Source organism: Lagopus leucura, unplaced genomic scaffold, assembly GCF_019238085.1.
Source record: "Lagopus leucura isolate 7727_CA_CO unplaced genomic scaffold, USGS_WTPT01 Super-Scaffold_100002, whole genome shotgun sequence".
Taxonomy (NCBI): Eukaryota; Metazoa; Chordata; class Aves; order Galliformes; family Phasianidae; genus Lagopus; species Lagopus leucura.
The window spans coordinates 198254-217439 of record NW_024962263.1 but is presented as its reverse complement, the minus strand read 5'-3'; the positions used below and the strand labels follow the sequence as shown (position 1 = coordinate 217439).

The window sequence follows — 19186 nt, the reverse complement described above, 5'->3', positions numbered from 1 at the left end:
TCTTCTTCTATAAAAAACAACAATCAAACCCACCCACTATATAAAGGGTTTTCCCCCCCCCCCCGTCCTCCGATCTAAAAAAAAGAAAAAAAAGAAATCAGCATACTTTCAAAACATATTTGAGATAGTTACTGCTTCACTTGGCAACTGTGCAGCATGCTTAGAATACAGGCTAGAGCAAACTCGGAACCAAATCTTCAAATCAGATAGTAATCTCTAAAGATTTGACTCCCAACTGGTGCCTCTCACTATTTCCTCATCTCCCCAGCTAATTAACATTTCTGATTGCATGTTTTTATTACTCTCTAGATGAGGAGATTCTCCACTGACAAACCAGGATTACATTCATGTGGCCACTAGGACTTTGTCACTTCAAGAACATCAACAACACTAGAAGATTTGAATGCTATACAAACAATTGTGATAAGTGGCAGCTGTGGCAGGATGAAGAATGATTTTTACTTAGATCTCTCCGTTCCTTTATTCCAGGCATTTAGCTATTGCAGATTAGTGTTGTCTTCCACATAGAAGCAGTAGCTGACATCTCTTAGACTTAATAGGAAGTCCAACAGGCGTTGCAGATTAGTCAAATGTGCATTTTATTGGAATCTGCTATTCACAAAATAAGCATGAAACATCATTACTTTCAAAAAGTTTAATCAAACTTCTTCAATTGTTAATTCATGTTTTGTTGCTTCCTCAATGTTTTTCAGTTGGCGAAGCACCCATTCTCTTTGTTTCTTTCTCTGTTATAGAAAAAGAAATAGTCAGTCTGACCTGTTTAGACTTCATATGCTTTAAAAACAAGCACAGGTAGATTTGGGCTGAACATTTATTTGTTTTAAGCTAAGAAGCTTTAACTCAGAGTGAGCAGATCTTCCTGAGCTTTCAATATACTTGTGAACAATATGGAGAAGAAATCCCCACAGATAAATCCAAGAAAACAGAATCTGATGGTTTGCACACTAGCACGACAGTCTTTAGACTCCAAATCCATTGCCTTATTTTCCTTTTTGTGAACTTGCCACCAAGTCCATACTTATAATCAAAGCTGCAGGAAGCTGAGATCTCTAATTCCATTTTAATCAAACAAGACCACCTGCATAAGGACTACTAATCTAAGCTTTTCCCAGGATACCTTACACTAATTGAAGGGTTGCATACAAGACCAACATTAGCAATAACTAGGATTCTTTCTATAAAACATTATGATTTCAATTAAACAGGCCAAATAGTAGATTGTGTTGGTTTTTTTTTTTCTCCTGCATTTTCAGTTAAGTCTCCAACATGAAGAAATTTAAGAATTTTTCCAGTTAAGCCACTAATCTCTTCCCATTCTTAAGTTCCTCCTGCAGAGAGAAAAAAAACAAACAACAAAACAAACTACTTCTGCAGTAGCATTCATATATTAACATGCAAGTGCAGAAGCTAAATTAAATACCAAATGAATAAATCACATCTAGTCTAGCTGGAATGATGTCACAGAATCTAAGAAGTTATCAGTATGAACTAGGACATACATTCATAGAATCATAGAATCGCAAGGTCGGAAACGACCTATAAGATCATCCAGTCCAACCGTCTCCTCATCACCATTGCCACCACAAGCACTAAACCATATCACGCAGCATGTCATCCAGATGCCTCTTGAACACTGCCAGGGATGGCAACTCCACCACCTCCCTGGGCAGCCATTCCAGTGCCTGACCACTTTCTGAGAGAAAAAGTTCTTCCTTATGTCTAATCTAAACCTTCTCTGATACAACTTGCGGCCATTTCCTTGTGTCCTACTCGTTGCCTGGGAGAAGAGGCCAAATTTCACCACAACCTCCCTTCAGGAGGTTGTAGAGTGCAATGAGGTCTCTCCTGAGCCTCCTCTTCGCCAGAATTATTGATAAAGTTGTGAAGATGTTGTATAACCACAATATTCTTCTATTACTAGAAAGATGTGCAAATACAGTACTGGCACAAAATTATATGCTAGTTCACAGTATATGGAGAATATAATTACCACAATAGCTGTATCAGTTTTCTTCTTTTTCAACATTGGAGGATCTTTTATTCCTGGTATTCCAGAAACCATCCATGAAGATCCACTCTTGGGAGTTACTGCTAACTTCTCAGATGCTTTTGTGGGAGTTTGAGTCTCCACACTTGAGACAACCTTTTCACTTGCCTCTGTATTTGATTCATCAGATGCCAATACTGTGGAAAGTCGTTTTCTAGAATACACAACTTGAGAACTATGGCTTATCTCTCTGCTGGAATCTTGCAAGTCAAATACTTCTGAAAACCTTTTTGGAGACATATGAGGGAAGTATGCTTCAACACTTGCTAGTGATAGTTGAGCTACTGACCTTCCTAGAGTTGATTTTGGCACTGGGGATATATAAGCTCTCTTACTGAGATCTTGGTCCTTGATTGACTGATTGATTGGACCCGAAAGAGATAGCATTTTTCTTGAGAACACTGAGTCCACTGGAGTGCTGTGTTTCACCACTTTCCTTTTTAGAGATCTTTGAACATCCCAAATAGAATCTTCTTCCTCTGACATCTGGAAGTCAGGTTTGCTGTCTTAAAGTAGAAAGAAAATTGCACCATTGCTCATATACTATAAAATGTCATGCAAAGTGTAATGCAAACATGAAAATAAGAGCATCTCTCCACATGAATTTTATCTATTATATTGATGAATATTCTTGAAAGGGTTTAAGAGATTAGAGGACACTTATTCCTGTCTCAGCCCTCTGCATACAGAGCTCCACATAGGCTAAAACTTAAGCAATCCTATTATCTGTAACTTTGTTACGATAATTTTCTTTTTCCCCCTCAGCATAAGCCTTGGGGTTGCAGTTACTGAAACTATGGAAGACAGCAGTAACTGTGGCACACCAAAAGAAATCAAATAGCATAGGAAAAATGAAAGCACACTGGAGTAACAGAGACATTCTGGTCCTACTCTAATTGCTATTTTGTTACTCTCGCATGAACAACCAATTTTAGAAAAAGCTTCTAATTCCCTCCCACTTGCCTTTTCAAAGAAAGTTTTACTACTTCTGAACTTTGATCCTAAAACATTTTGTACAGTTAAATTTACAGCAATGTCAAGATTGCTCTTTTGTGAGTTACTTCCCTACTTTTACAGCTGCATCAACAACAGAAAAGAACTCGTCTTCTTAAACCTGGAGAAGCCTAAGATAAATACACTTTAAAGTATAATTAGAATATCCATCTTAAGCAAGTGTTCTAATATTATTCTAATAATTACTGAACTGTGTGGTTTCATGAGGCAATTCAGATATTTCATACATGCTGATTGTGTAAGACAGCAACAGATTTTCAGTACCTATGTTCTGAGACCTCTATACAAAAGATCATGTATGGGTGAGCTAGACTTCTATGAGAAGAAAGGCATCAGCTCTTCATTCCTTGGAAGTGTTTTGCACCTGTGTAGAGTCTATGAGTTTGGTAGTGCCACACCCACTTCGTGTTCCTAGAGAGCACAAGATGGCAAACAGGGGAACTTCTTCAGTAGATAGGTTGTTTTTTGTTTGTTTGTTTTTTTCTCTTCCTTAGAAAGAGGAAAGAGTAGAAATCCTTTATTACCCACTTTGAATAACCATTTCTCCTCCCATTTCTGCATGTTGCCAGCTTTCATGACTGACTATAAACAGCCCTGAGCTGTTTTTTCTCCTCCCTGTTCAGTCACGTTAACTTCCCTTAGTCTTAGAAGCTTATTGGTAGTAAGTTTATATGAATAAGCTATAAATGGAAATCAGCATAATAAGTTTACAACTCCTCAAATCCCCTCCCTACCCTCCAGCACTACTATACATTTTGATGCTTTCCCCTTACTCATTAAATAATGATCTATATGAGTAATTAAAAGCCTTTATTTGTACTCTTAAAGATAGCTTTTAAGATTGTTTCCAACCAAAGCTTTCAAGAAGAGCAAAATACTACACTGTACTTTAGACATGCTTGTAAGAAACACTTCCCCCCCCGGTTGCATTAATAATACCATTTAATGACACCCAAAAGGGAGGGAGGAAGAGAAAACTAAAAATGGCAGAAAAAGTTTAAACAATTAAGAATGATAGGATCTACAGTAAAAGAACACATCAGCAAAAGAAAACAAACTTACCAGCGCTATTAAGTTCCATCTGAAGTCTTCTACTACTTCTCTCCTTTTCAGGTGATCTAACTAAAGATCCTGCTTCAATTCTTATAGCCCTGGTAACTTCCCAGCATTCTTTGCTGCAGAACCTCCCCAGATGATGCATCTGGCATTTTTTTAGGAGTTTCATTAGTGCTGCTAAATGAAAAAATGCTGAATAGTAACCTAAGATGAAGTAGTCATAGGAAAACAGGCTGTCCAAATCGTCTGTGTGCTAAATTTGTTGCTGTTTAGGGTCTGCTGCTTGCTATCTACTTCAATGACAATAAATCTAGTGATTTATTGGCTTCACATAACTGTTTATGGCATGTTGAGGATCTGTTACAAGATGGATGCTTGTTTATGGACATGTATCTGTTTCTATTCAGATTTTATTTTCTTTGTTTTTATTACCTGAAAAATTAATGTTAGGAAAAAAACATGTTAAATCTTCAATGAAAAACTCTTCTTTTGAGAAAATAAAGGTAGTAAGAATACACTGAGTATTGTTTTGCTGCAGTATGAATTTCACAGTGTTTGTAACTAACATTTGTGGAGATTACAGCACTAAAGAATTTTGTCTCAAACCATCAGCTGTTAGATGAGAATTGTATTGCTATGAAATGCTAAGGTTCACGTGGTGGAGGACCGTAATTTTTGTTTACAAAAAATCCAGCTGGACTGAACCAGCCCCACTAGAAGTGCTAGTGAACTTTGTGGAAGAAGGCAGCAAACAGCTGCCATCACAACACTGTAGAGCAAGCAGAGATGTGGAGGAATGCTTGCACAGATATTGAGGTAACCCTTTTTGACAAAACATGAATTGTGGAGCTTTAAAATCTAGGTTGATCAGACAGACCTAATTTCAGGGCTTTATGTGGATGATCTGAGGTTGTAATACACACCTCAACAGGAGGTCAAAGGTCTGATCTTGCCAGGAGTTGAACTTGTGGTTGCAGGGAATATGAGCATTTCAAACCTAATAATAAACCACTCTAGCTTGCTGTATTAATACTTGCACTATGAATAGAGAGTTGGAGCGACCAGTTCAATATTTAAGAATAACAGTCTGTCAATACGTGGGGTATGTTTCTAGGTTTAAATTGTCCGCCTCCACCCCTAAGGAACTGAAAGAGAGCTCGAGAAGTTGAGGCACTTTAGAATCACATGGATTGCATAAGTAAACGTTCTGGAAATAAATAGCTGGTCCAGGTAAAGCTATTTATTTCCTAAACTCCCAGGGGAGATTCCTACAGGAATATTTTGAGAACTAAACATAAAATTATTTCAAGTTATTTGTGGCTGAGTAAAAGAAAAAAATATCTTGGTCCCTTATAAACACAGAAGAGGCTAGACCAGCCCTTACCTCATTTTGACTATTAGTATTTAGTTTTAAAACTAGTGCCCTTGTGGCTTCATGAACAGACCCACCAGGTCATCCATACTGTGTCTTGCAGAGCTCAGCAAGGCAGTTCTTTATATAGCACAAAGCAGTGATGTCTTGACATAGTGTCGCAATGTTTGCGCTCTCCTGTATAAGTGGGACATACTACTGCCTGTCCCAGCAAGGGTGGGACGCAAGCAATGTTGTGCAGCATGAACCTACACAAGAAGCTTTTTGGTAGGTCTGAGTAATTTGCCAAGAAGTAACATGCATTACCATGGGACAATTTTTTTCCCCATAGTTTTCTGATCTAATCTGAGACTACACATTTTCAGTTGCTGCTCTGCTCATTTCTTCAATTCCCACTCTGATTATGTTGCTAAACAGTTCTGAAGACAACTTGAAGGCCAAACTTAGCACCTACATTTACCTAACATGTCAAATTGGTTTTGTATTTCTAGTTTGTTAAGTCAAAAATCTTGCAAAAGTGTCCCAACAGTGAGGAGTTTGATACAGTCTGTAGTACCAGACTTCTCCCTGCCCTTGTGACTAATCTAAGGGATTTTTGGTGTGGGTGATTTTGAAAAAAGTGCATAATAGACAGTAGGAATAGGAGCTGGTAAGTGCAGCTCATCAGTCTATTGTCTGATAAATCAAAGTGGGATGATCCTTTCTGGGAGAAATGGAAGGAAGGAGGAAGAGCCAGGGGAAGAATACAAGGAATGGTGAAGAAAAAGACAAAGATAGAAGGAGACAAAGAGGAAAATACTTTGCCAATTTTACAGCGTAATGAAAAGAATAAACTAGAGGAAAGATTAGAGGAAGAAAGGAAAATCAAAGAGAAAGGAAATTATACTGTATTTCTTAAACGGTTTAGAAAATTTAGGCCTAGATTATCAGTTGTTTTTGGATGAAATCCCTCCACAATTAAAATGTAATTCAAATTATTATAATCCCTCCTTCCCCAGTTTGAGTTCTGTGGTGTAAAGTCAAATCAGAGTGCTCTAAGACTGTCTGACAGACTGAACTTCTCAGTGAAAACCAGAGTGCTGCATCTTATTTATCAGCATGAAGGCTGAAGCTAGCAGGGAGCCTCATCATGAACTAAACTCTGCAGCTGTAGTGCCTTCCTTGGTCTACCCAGAGTTTTGATACAACGGGATGTGCAAAAGGAGCAGAACCTCTGTTTTCCTAAGCTGTAAGCATTTGGGGCAGCAATAGAGATTGAAATGCAAGCAGTCCAAAGCTTGTTTAGATATGTTGTATGGAGAAGTACACTGGGACTTTTCAAAGGAGCCTTAACCCTTTGTTTTCACTGATTGCAGTAGGAATTACATGCTTGGGTGCTGAGAATACTGAGATTTGTGAGAGGATGTATTATGGTGGCAGTCATTTAGTATGTATATTTCATGGAAATCTTCAGAAACCAAGGATTATAATCCTCTGTGGTCTGTTAAACAAAAGCTATGCAGATTTATGGACCTGATCTCCAACAGTTTTGGAATTTAAGAAGTCTTTTCTTATTGTCAGTGAAACGCCAAATTATGATACTGTGATTACCGGAGGAAAAAAAAGCATAATTTATTGCAGTATTGTGGAAGTGGTACCTTGCACCTGTTTTTTCAGTGTTACAATGACCTTTATTCCTGGTCAGAGACAAGATCAATGTTTTTTACTACACTGTCCACAGACTGACCTAAGTGCAGTACAGTTCCCATTCCAATGCCTGTCATAGGTATGACTCTTAAACAGTCTGAGGTGAAGGCTCCAGGAAATCCTAGACAACTCTTTACACAGAGTTACAAACTGTTTTTCAGATTTTGGGTAGTGTCCCTCTACTATGACTGGATCTGTTCAGCTGGATAGCAAGTCTGATTTTGCATACTAAAACCCACAACATGGTTTGCTGGATGGATTTTGTAGCTACTCAGGAAGTCAAACTGTTGTTTAAACATCTAAATCTCCTTCCATATGATTAATTGCAGTGAGAGTATGAGGAATAACGAGACTGCTTCGTTTCCAAACCATTGCAAATATTCTTAAGTGCTTTTAAAAGAAGTTAAAGTTAGAAAATTTCCATCTAGATCCAACAGTTGCCTGGAATTAAAAGTGGTATCCTACCAGCCAATTTTTTTTTCTGTTTTAATGTCAGACTGAGTAAACAAAAGCCTTAAAGAGCACAACTTTATCCCCTCATGATGCATCAGGGTTCATAGACAAGTTCAGTGACGCATCCTCCCTTAGCAGGCCCAGTTTTGCCCTCAGATAGAGTGCTTGGATTCTATATGAGAGGAGGATTAGGTTGTAAACATTTAAATAAGCTGGTATCTTATAAATTCAATTATAAAACTCTAAGGCAGTAAAAATTGTTGCCTCTCTTGGTTAAACAAGTTTATTATATACAAGTCCTTATTCTAAGAACACAGTGGGAAACACTAAACTGAGAAAAGTATATTTCTATCCAGTGGTCTGACTGATTAATATTTGACTTTTGAAAAGTCTAGTTACCTAAATGGAAGAAACTTCAATACTAGTAGAGGTCATTAACCTGCATAAAATCAATGCGCCACCACCTGCCTTTGTAATTACGTCAATGACTCCTCTTCGTTATATGCTTATCCACTTCAGTCTTACCAGAGGGCCTCAATGTGTTCTATCTGCATGTTGTTTTTTTGCTAGACGGTGTCCTATACATTTTCTGCATGTTTCTACATCCCAGAAATCAAACGGGGTTAATATTCAACAGGGACTTTTCCTCAATAACGTGCTGTCTGTTTTCCGATACGACTGCTCCTCTCTAATTATGTTGGCAGTGCTGCAGAGGAGCACATAATATTATTGCCTAAGTTCAATAAACATGCAGAGTAACTATAAAGTTCAGAAAAAAACAGTCATGCTTTTATGATCTCTGGCAACAGTATAAGCACAGTTTGGCCAGTGCCAAACAAATGTCTAACTTAAAATCTCTCAGTGATCAGAAAATGATGGATTTACTTTACTTTATTACATCTAATAATAAACAAAAAATGCTGTTTGAGCAGTGAAGTAGTGTTTCCAGACTATTACTTTGCAGAAGGTCAAGCCAGAGGTCTATCAGTGGCTCTTTCTTCTACTGAAATCTGATAGACAATCCATTCCATAGATCCACAATCCATAGACCAATCCATTATTAATACAGCTAGATCTAGTAATAGTAGTCTACTCTCCGGTTATAAGTATAAAAACAGCAAAAGCCTGGGAGGTTTATATTAATGCAAAATTAAATGCCTATTCTCTGAGCCCTGAGCATGAAAACCTGTGCAAATTATTACTGCAGTAGACAATCTGCACAGAACTGGATGTTTAGTATCAGATCAGGACTGATAGTGGCCTGGCTATACCTCAAGATCTCTGTCTTCAAATTCTATCCACAGTTTAATGAAAACCAAAATTGTCACAGACAATTTCTGCTACATGGGTTGCTTTCCAGATACATTTCTGTTTGTTCATTTTGTTTTCCAAAATAAACGTCCAAATGAGAAGATGGTCCATGGTTGGTACTTATATCATCATTTCATTCTGGTGGACAGCAGAACATCGTGTTCTGCCAGCAGATGCTGTGCATTAGGTTGTCTTAGGTTCCCTAGGCTGACCTAGGGAATGGCTGCAAAACTGGAAAGCTTTGACATAGATGCATTGGCAATGCATCAATAATTCCTGGATTAGGTACACAGTGTTCACATTTTCCATTCTCCCCTTTCCCCCTGTTTCAAATTCAAAATATTCTCAGGTAACATTTTTAGACAAGAAGACTAGCTCCAGGGTGGTTTGTGGTGAAAAAATGCAGCGGCTTTGGAATTTCCTGTTCAGGAACTGCATTTCTACAACATAAATGACCATCCTGGTCCATAAATATTACCTGAGGATTTAAACAATCTGCTGCTGAAGCTACCTCATTATTTAAGTAATACAAATTCTCATACAATGTAATTATGTCTCTGAAGTAATTCAGCTGTGTAATGGATGAGAACAAAAAAATATACCTGACCTGGGTCATTAATCCAGAATATATGCTAACTGATTTACTAACATATGTGCGTGTACATATTTTATGCCTGTTGTCTGTATTTATATACTTCACCCTTAAAAAATACAATGAAAGTTGAACTCTTTAATATTAAAAAAAAGCATGAAGTACTAATGTGGCATGTGGCAGAATGGCTCCAGTTAAAGATGAATGCCAGAATTTCAGTTTATTTGGATCCTTTTGCCTTCAGAGCTGCTTTTATTGAAATTTTAGAAGGTTTGGCTTTCTTGGGGAAGAGGGAAAAAATAAACAGTTCTGCAAAGCCTCAAACAATTCTTCTCGCTAGTGTAAGGGCAAACTAAGAACAATTCCGTCATACTTACTGACATCATAACACTTCTGTACAACTCCTACTATGCTCTCTAACATACGTAAGAAACAGCTCAGGAGCCTTTGTCTAGCATTTGAAAAAAAGACTTTGTACCTGAGCCCAGGCTGTTTGCAATCACAAGGGACTCTGCATTTCCGAGTTATCTTAGGGCTCATCTGCATGGACGGATGTGATGGGCCTGAGTGTCTCTGCTTTTACTCTGAGTTGACCAAATGGGAATGTGCTGTGATTTGACGGTGGTACAATGAAGTTAATTTGGTATGGTGTCCAAACCTACAGAGCCTCCTAAGTGTCATGTTGCCTGATACAACTTCAATCAGTCTTCAAATTAATTTTAAGTTAGGCAACGCAATTTTACACTGAGGCTGGTTCTGTATCTTGCACTGTTTTCTCAATATAAACTACTTACATGATCTACTGGATGCTTTGAATGGCCCTAGTGTGGGGTCAGTTCTTACTGGCCTGTGTTGGGGGAGAGAGGAAGAGAGAAAGAGGAAGAGAGAAAAAGAGAGAGGGAGGAAGGAAGGGAAGGAGAGAGGAATAGAGGGAGAGATGAACTTCCCATTCCCTTCTTCTGGTCTTTGTGGACATTACTGGGCCAGTATTTGTACATGTTTACTTTCCTCTGCAAGCACAGTGGATGCAGAGCTTTGCCCAAGCTGGCTTCCACTGTGTTCAATGCAGAAAGTCAATATGGCTTACAATGGAGTTGGATTGGTCCAAAAGGGTTATTAAGTGCAAAGTAACTGAGGAAATAAAATTGTAGGATTTCTATATGTATAATCTTAGCATGAAAACTGAGAAGCAGCCTTTTGGGACTTTTGAAAGGCAGCTTCGCATAGAATAATGACTGCAACTACATTAAAAAAAAAAAAAAAAAAAAAAAATCCAAAACAACTGTTTATTCAAGCTGATTTTTTTATTATTTCATTTTTAATTGGATTCCAGAAATTATGATAGTGCAAACACTCAGTATAAAAGTTGCAATAAGAAATTTACATTCACATTTAACATTTCAGTTCATTCACTTTTTAACATAAAAATAGGACAAATATTCAATTGCTCTTCTCAGTTTAACAATCCTGAAAAAGATTGGAAGATACTCTACAGTATTTTATTTACATAAAAAGACCCGTATTATTAATGCAAATCTATCATTAGAAGTTACCCAGTGTTGTTATTGTATCATACTTTGCATATACATACATATATATATATAGTGTATAGATATATGGTTATAGAAACTATTTCTATGTATCAGTGGTCTTCAATAGTTGGGGAAATGACGACTTAATAGTTCATTCCTTAAAGATAGAGACATTAATTTTATTTACCTATGTAGATGTTTCTATTACATTACAGTAGGCCTCTTCCTGGTCCCTCTGAAGTCACTGGCTACAACCCATTTGACATTAATAGGAGAGGAACAGATAGTTACTTACTCTTATAGTAAGGCCTGGTCTAGCAATTCAGCAATCACTGAAGTTAAAGGAAGCATTAACTCTACTGGGCTGTAAAACAGACTAAAATATCTTCTGAAAACTCACATGCCAATTAAATAAAGAGAAGAGTGTGCTTGGTTTTCCCTTTGAGGAATGAAAATGGTTTAGATTTTTCTCTGAAGCCTAAACAGAATATTCCAGTTAGTTTGGAAGGAATATAGCATTTGTTGCTAACACCTGCAGCTTAAGCAGCTGGTAAAATTCCTCTAGCGTTTTCCTCTTAGCGAATACTAAATTCAACCAATCTGACAATCCTCCATTCTGTTTGTTTTTTTACTTTTATTTTTTAATAGAGTGATATCCAGACTCAGACTACCCTTTAAATGAGTTTGCACTTAATTTTTTAGGCTGCTAGCGAGCATGAATTACATTACCCCTCTCCTGTGTAACTCTGTCTTTTCTTTGGGAATTCTATCATAGATGCTGCTCTGTCTGCATCTGGCAGGACTGAGCCTTGCTGCCCAGTGCTGCCAGCTGCTGGAGTCTGCACTCCCACCACAGAGTTCACTTACCTGCCACCTCGGGTTTTCTGTTGCAGGCCACTCCCTAACAAGATTTTGTCAAATCCGTTTCTATTCCTTTCAACACCTATTATTTGAATAACTTCTTTTAGTTTTCAAAAGAAAAGTTTTGACAACTATGAGATGGAGAACTTACAGAGGAAGACAATAAGCAAGCCTGAGAGCTGCCTGTAATAAAAATGCAATGGAGCTGAACAACTGAAGGCTGAAGGAGCATGCTGATTTCTTAAGAAGTAGTGCAGTGTTTATGAGCAACAATTCACATTTTCACACTTCTAAAGAATAATTATTTCCTGTTAAAATATTTCTGGGATACTTAAAATTATGGGCAAGCCTACAATGGACACTGAGTACTTACGTGTAGGCAGACTAAGTTTGATTGTAAAACACATGCTTCAAGTGTTTTTTGCTTTCTACTTAAGGTGATGGACACTTAGTTATAAAAAGAAGGAATCGCATACAATTTTTGATCTTTCCAATAACAGATCAGAAAAATACCTAACACCTCATTTTCAAGCAGAACATATAGAGGAGGAATAGAATTAACTGCCTGGCAGTAAAGTGCAAGGGCTAATTAACAGGATAAAATTCAAAGAGTTGCGGGCTGCAGCATCAGTTTTAGTGGTAAGGATTTTGAGAGATGGGTCAAATTTGTCTGAAACTACTGAAATTGTGAAAATTGTTTTGCATCATTATCCAAAATCTGTGTACTCATCACTTGCACACAGATGAATCTAGAAACAAGTATATTAAGGAAAAAACACCCCTCCAAGAAGAGTTTTTTAAAACTCTGGTTAGAATTTCACTGGAAATAATGTTGCTGTTCTGTAATTCTCTGAATAAGGTAAAGTTACTCCTGAAAAGGTACTCCAAAATTATTTCAAATGCTCTTCCTTTTCTGAGTGAGAACTCCGAAAGCCTTAATTTAATTCTTACCAGAACATTTTTCAAAGCTACATCTATATAATAATCAGCTGCTTCAGTGCAGAACAGAAACTCTATATTTGCTTTGTCTAAGTCAAATTTGTGCACACATAGACAAATGAAATACGCAATTCACATAATTACTTCTTTGTTAATTGAACTACTATAATATCACTATAAAATAAAAGCAGGAAAGATATATATTGTAAGTATTTAGAAAAGCAGTTACCAGAAAGCAAAGTTGTGATGGCACAGCAATTCATTTTCACCTAAACTTCATTGGAAATGCTTGACATAATCATTTGAATGGCATTTGAAATGTAAGAGTAGACTGCCTTTGCATCCATGTTCGCTGAAGAGTAAAAGTAGTGAGAAATCACCTAAACAACTTCAACATGCCAACTCAAAATTGTCCGACTGAAGCCACCATCAACAAGTCTCAGATCAAAGTAGCAGATCAGGCACTTGAACAGTAAGACACTTGAACAGTAAGAGTGAAGAACCTCAGTATTCGAAGTACACCTTAGAACTGTCCACCACAAGGACTGTTAATCTATGTCTAGCAAACATGGCAGTGCTGTTACAAGCTGAAGGTAAGTGTTCTGGATATCTTAAATTAACATGCTGAGTAAGCCTGTGAGCTCTGAAGAGGAGAGCAATCAGCTTTTTTAAAGGAGCTTCAAGCTATTTGGCCGTATTTTTCTGCAAATCTCAGCTCTGTGAACACTGAGATTAATAGAAAATCTGTTCTTTATTTAATTTGGAGCCACAAACGCATGTCTATGGCCTTCCTCTATAAACACTTGGATCACTCTTTGCACTGGCATGACTGTGCTGGTAGTGAGCCAGAGTAGGAAAGAAAGTAGTAAAAACACTTCACAGTGATGCAGCACTGTTTGTTACTGCAGTCTTATGCTGGCGTGACATGTCTGATGTCACAGAAGACATAAAATGAGAATGCTAGTATAAAAGAAGCAGATCTTCCATCGTGCAGTAAGGCACAAGTAAAATCTAGTCCTTTCAGCACACTGGCTATGTATGTTAACCAATGCTAATTCAGATTTCAAAGTGCTTGCTTGTATTTGGAAAACAGACTTTAAAGGTAACAGCCCCAACTATTCATAATGATTCTGTCAGGCATTTTTAAAGAAGTTCATCAAGAGATCTTGAACACTCTTATGCATGTGAACAGACATGAAATCTCAGGAACGGAGCTGGCCATGCAATTAAACACAAGAGTTAATTTTGTTGCAACATGAAGCTGGTTAAGTACTTTGGCAGCTCAAACACTCGAGAAGGGTATGCACCTTAGACAGCTTTACCACTGACTTCAGGAGTTTTCTCACCTTTTCCTTTCAGTAATTGATTTATTTTAGTCTACTTTTCTTTGTTAGTTTTGCTAATTTCCTGCTTTTCTGTCTTTTCCTACATATGCCCTTGCATTGATCAGATTATAGATTGCACCAGATAACCCAACCAACGTACATTTTGAAGTATCCTTAAAGAGGATAGATTAGACAGCCCCCCACCCAGCCTTTACTTTTTTCCCATTTAGATATCCAAGATAAGTCTATCCAAGATAGACTTATTTGTTTATTATTTACATTTGGTCAGAAGTAAGTAACCTGAAAACTCAGAAAGACATGATTAACAGGAATAAAGATATGAAAAAAAGTCTATAGAGAGTTCTGAAAAAAAAACCCACAGGGTTGGGTAGAGAATTAGAGTTCAGATTGTCATTAGTCACAATTGTGCCACACTGAGATGTAAAACCCACTGAATGTGAGATGAGTTAATTTACAACTATAAGAAACTCAACTACTACATGAAGCCAATCATCACTCCAAGATAGTTATTGCATGCAAGCAACTGGTACATGATGTGTGAATCTATGATGCTTGAATCTTCATTTATGATGATAGAATTGCTTGTAGAAAATGTGCTGCTTAGTATCACAGTCACTCGATTAAACAAATTAACAGATTTCTAAATCCCATTATAAAACTTGCTCAAATGTGCAAAGAATCCTTTGTTAATCCATAGTGGAAAGTATTTATAGTTCAGCCCTTTTTTCTTCTTCCAATAATCTCAGTGTTATGATCTTATAATCTCCTGATTTATCACAAAGCAGTATTTTAAATAAGACCAGAAGTAGCCCCTAGCTGTAATGACATAGGTATTTTAAAATATGGATGGAAATAGAAATTTAAAAATGATGTATCTCCAGAATTCAAAGTTTCACTTAACATCAAGATGGAAAAATCTGTTAGAGGACTGGATTCTGATGTATTACTCATGTCAATAACTGTCAGGCACCTCAAACTTTAGTCTATGCTGAAATGTCTAATGGAGGCAAGCCTGTAAGCATGGCTTCAGTGGGAGCAGGAGTAGCATCAACATGGGATGTTGCAGGCAGCTCAAAACCAGAATACTCAGACAACTTTCTCCTACTCTCAGTTCAGTATTTTCTGCTTAGCAATAGAAGTATTTTGGAAAATGGGTCATAAAAGCTAATAAAAACATAAGGCAACAAAATGAATTATATATATACACAAACATATATATATATACATGTATGTATCTAGAAACAGAATCAATTTGCATCATGTATTTTTCATATACGATAACTTAATACCACATTAGGAATATACTCTGGGTAACATCAATGGGCCAAATTCACGTTCTTTACCTTCTGTAGTGCTATACCTGCATACAGCAATAATGGATTTGACAGTTGGTCCTGCATGATGACAATACTACATCAAATGCAGTATCACAGAGTACCCATTGAATGTCAAATATTACACAATTATGAACTAGAATATCTTCTTGCTTTTTATATTACAGTAAGTAAAGTTTATTGCTTCTAATGACCAGCAGGTACCTTAAAAAGACAGCATAGAAGTTGGAATCACATTTCGTATACTGTATTATGCATCTTGGAACACTGCGATTGGCAGATCATTAAAATACTTTTCTTCTTATTTTCATCTTTGCATTTTGATTTTGCTTTGCTAAACACACATGCAAACTAGTGGATTTAACTTTGTCAGAAGTGATATGTCAAAAACATTTAGTAAAACTTACTGGTTTTGATTTGTTTTGCTCAAGTCAGGCATGAATGGCATGCAGTATATTGCAAGGAAAACCAAAAGGACATTCATTTCCAAAGGATTTATATTCTCCATGCACATGTAAAACGTCTGTTACAAAAATTTGTTAGAAGTGTGCCTCTTTGCTTCTTTTTATACAAGTGTACATGCAATTACCTGTCAAAGCTAAACCTATTTACAAAATTTCACACAATACATCCTTTAAGTGAATAATACATGAAGGCCAGTGTTTTCTGTTCTTTTGTAACACTGTACAAGATTAAAAATAAATAAGGCATTATAATACAGTTTATCGCTAATTAAAAAATGTTGGTTTTTCACTGTAATACAAAACTCTAACTTGAAAGAACATTATGGCTAAATAGTCCTCCTGCCTGGGCAGTACACATACAGAATCTGGACTTGCCAATGCAGAGAAAATAATTTGTTTCTCCTATGAGCAGGTATTCATTTAACACATGAAAATGATTCACTCCAGTTACTACTGTGATTGGATGTCTCAAAGTGCTGAAATGGCACAGGTCACATACTTTTTCACTTCAAACAGTAACTCCCAAGTACTTCTGCCTTACAGATAAATTATGAGCAAAAGTACACAACAGGCTTTCTTAACCTACTCTTTTACAGTGTTGTAAAACAGCGATTTAAGCTCAATGCTACTGGGAGTCATCACTATAACCCAAAGCAAAACTTGGCCTCAGAAGCTCAGCTCCTGACTTCTGTAAGCATTCTAAACTTCTTGTGATTTCTGCAGGCTTTTACCTGCACCTAGAGAAAGCAAGGGATAATTTGCTCGTGTTTTTGTGAAGGCAACAGAGTGTGACTTCTTACAGCTGGAAGCAGCTACAAATAACAATGAATTTACAGGTTGGATAAGATAGCTTTCTACTCAGTGTGAATGGAAAATATTGGGAAATATCTAGCCAGTAATGCAATTGAATGCTAGCATAGAATAGTAGTTAAAAAATCATTTCAAGATAAAGGTAGCATGGGAACACTTTTGAAATTAGCTCCCAAGATAGTAAAGAGATTTTGAACATCTCTGACACTTATTTGCTTATATAAAGAACAAAAACCTTCAACTACTACTGTTATCTTAAAGAGAAAATGTGCAAACTGATGTGAAATATTGTGCTTGGTGTTGACACGCACTAACATGCCAAAATGGCATCACATTGTTGTAGGGCTCATATCTGTTAATTGTTTCAAGCTAAGAGCTGCACAGAACACTGAACAGAAATGCAGGAGGCTATTCTGCCCACAGTACATAATTTAGCTACCCTCAGTTAAAGGTAAGGGACTCTGGGGTACTGTGAAGCAAAACTGACTCCTTGCCGGTGCTACAGCAAGGTCATCCAGACAACAGTTTCAGAGCTTGACCAGAAAATTAATAAATGCAAGACAGTAAAAAATTGCATTAAGATAGGTCCAATCCAAATCCCATAGAACTATTTTAAGGGATATTGGAGTTGGCTGCATACAATCTTCAGCCAATTTTTAGTTTAAAAAGTTATGACAGACTTCTCTAATTTGGCAGAATACGTACATTTATGGAGTTACCGGAGGTCATTATTATCTCTGTGTTTTTGGTGAGATAAAAATGCAATACTGCAGAGATATTATGTGTCATCTAAAGCTACTATACAAGAATTGAAATAAAACAAATGTACACACACAAAAAAGGAGGAAAATGATATGAAAAGAGGGAAATGCACAAAGGCAAGAGAACAGTTTCATCATATCACAATTTATATTCCCTGTAGGAATGGTTTGTAAAAATTGTAAAAATTGAAAATCTTTTTTTCACAGCTGTTTACTTTGTGACTTTTCCATAATTTTATACTGCTTTGTCCACTACTACATAGAAGTAGGAAAAATACAGATTTTCCCATAATAAAAACAGCAACAACAACCACAAAAAGAGCATTAACGCTAGGACTCAGACAAAGTCTGGAAACTGACTTCAAATACACCATCAGTGGTGGCATAAGATAGCAAGGCCAAACTGGACTAGCTGCAATGCCAGAATCCATCCAGGGTCCACTCATGCTGCTCTAGAAGCACTACCTACTGCAAAGGTGCCCCACAGGTAGCTAGCCAATGGAATGGTCCTTTCCACTGAAGATGAAAGACATTCTTCCTAAAACACTTGCTGCATTTGCAGGCTGGAGAAGAGGATCAGACTTAGAAAACCTCCACAGTAATTCCACTAGCACTTGTTAGTCTTTTAAAATATTAAAACAAATGATTCAAATTTACTCTGCTTTGTAGAGTAAAAATAAAGCGTTATTATTATTGGTGATATTTCACCAAGTCTGCTGATTCAAAAATTGTATATTTTGATCTCTTTGTTAATGGAACTGAGAAATTAATGCTCTTGCATATATTACTTTCCATTTTGGTTAAATATTTAGCTTAACTGCATGATGATTTTGTTCTCATAAACCTGCTAGAAACAAAAAATGTGCAGTGCACTTTTCATGGATACCATTTATTCAGTTCAATTTGTAAATATTCATTCTTCTAAATTTGTGCTCTCGATGTATATTTATTTAAGTGGCTTTGAATGCCTACAAAACAGAGTTAAATAATTTCTGAATAACACTTGTTAACTGGATAGCTGTTACAGATATGAAGAAATTCAGTGATTTGTCACGGGTCAGTCAGTGCATACACCCAATACTTAGGAAGCAATCCTCAGTTGTTCACATCATTTCAGGCAAAATAGTAATTTGCTAGCTTTGTAGAAAAACCTAACTGACAGGATACAGAAAAGTGAGGTAAAATCTTGCTGAAAAGCATTGAATCTCGTTGCAGAATGCAGCTACATGGAGAATAGAAACTTCTGCAGGTTTTCTCTAACAATTTACATCCGTTGACACAAAATCTGTTCACATGTTTGTAACAAAATCATAACTTTTCCAAAGTAAATGCTGATTGCATAAAAATCACATTCCTCTTTCCACTGAAATCAGTAAAAAAGTAAGCCTCCACAAAGTGAAATGTGGCATTTAGTACATCCAAGTTTTCATCAGTACAACCTCAACATCTGCAGCCCTTCTCCTTCTCCTCTCCTCTCCTTCTCCTTCTCCTTCTCCTTCTCCTTCTCCTTCTCCTTCTCCTTCTCCTTCTCCTTCTCCTTCTCCTTCTCCTTCTCCTTCTCCTTCTCCTTCTCCTTCTCCTTCTCAT

At 36.9% G+C, this 19186-nt stretch overlaps 1 protein-coding gene and 1 long non-coding RNA gene across 3 annotated transcripts in view; one reads left to right on the top strand and one right to left on the bottom strand.

Annotated features, from left to right (window-relative positions):
- Positions 1-19186, top strand: part of LOC122178668 — a 59281-nt gene that overhangs the window by 34589 nt on the left and 5506 nt on the right. The window lies entirely within an intron of this gene.
- LOC122178666 (coiled-coil domain-containing protein 201-like) lies at positions 102-4182 on the bottom strand. 2 transcript variants are annotated; one of them, XM_042868940.1, is made up of 3 exons: positions 4145-4182; positions 2012-2574; positions 102-746 (listed from the first exon to the last, which is right to left on the bottom strand). In XM_042868940.1, the coding sequence occupies exons 1-3, from the start codon at positions 4161-4163 to the stop codon at positions 660-662; spliced, it is 669 nt and encodes a 222-aa protein (XP_042724874.1). In that variant the 5' UTR covers positions 4164-4182; the 3' UTR covers positions 102-659. The 2 variants fall into 2 exon arrangements, with proteins under 2 accessions (XP_042724874.1, XP_042724875.1); XM_042868941.1 differs by having other exon boundaries at positions 2012-2570.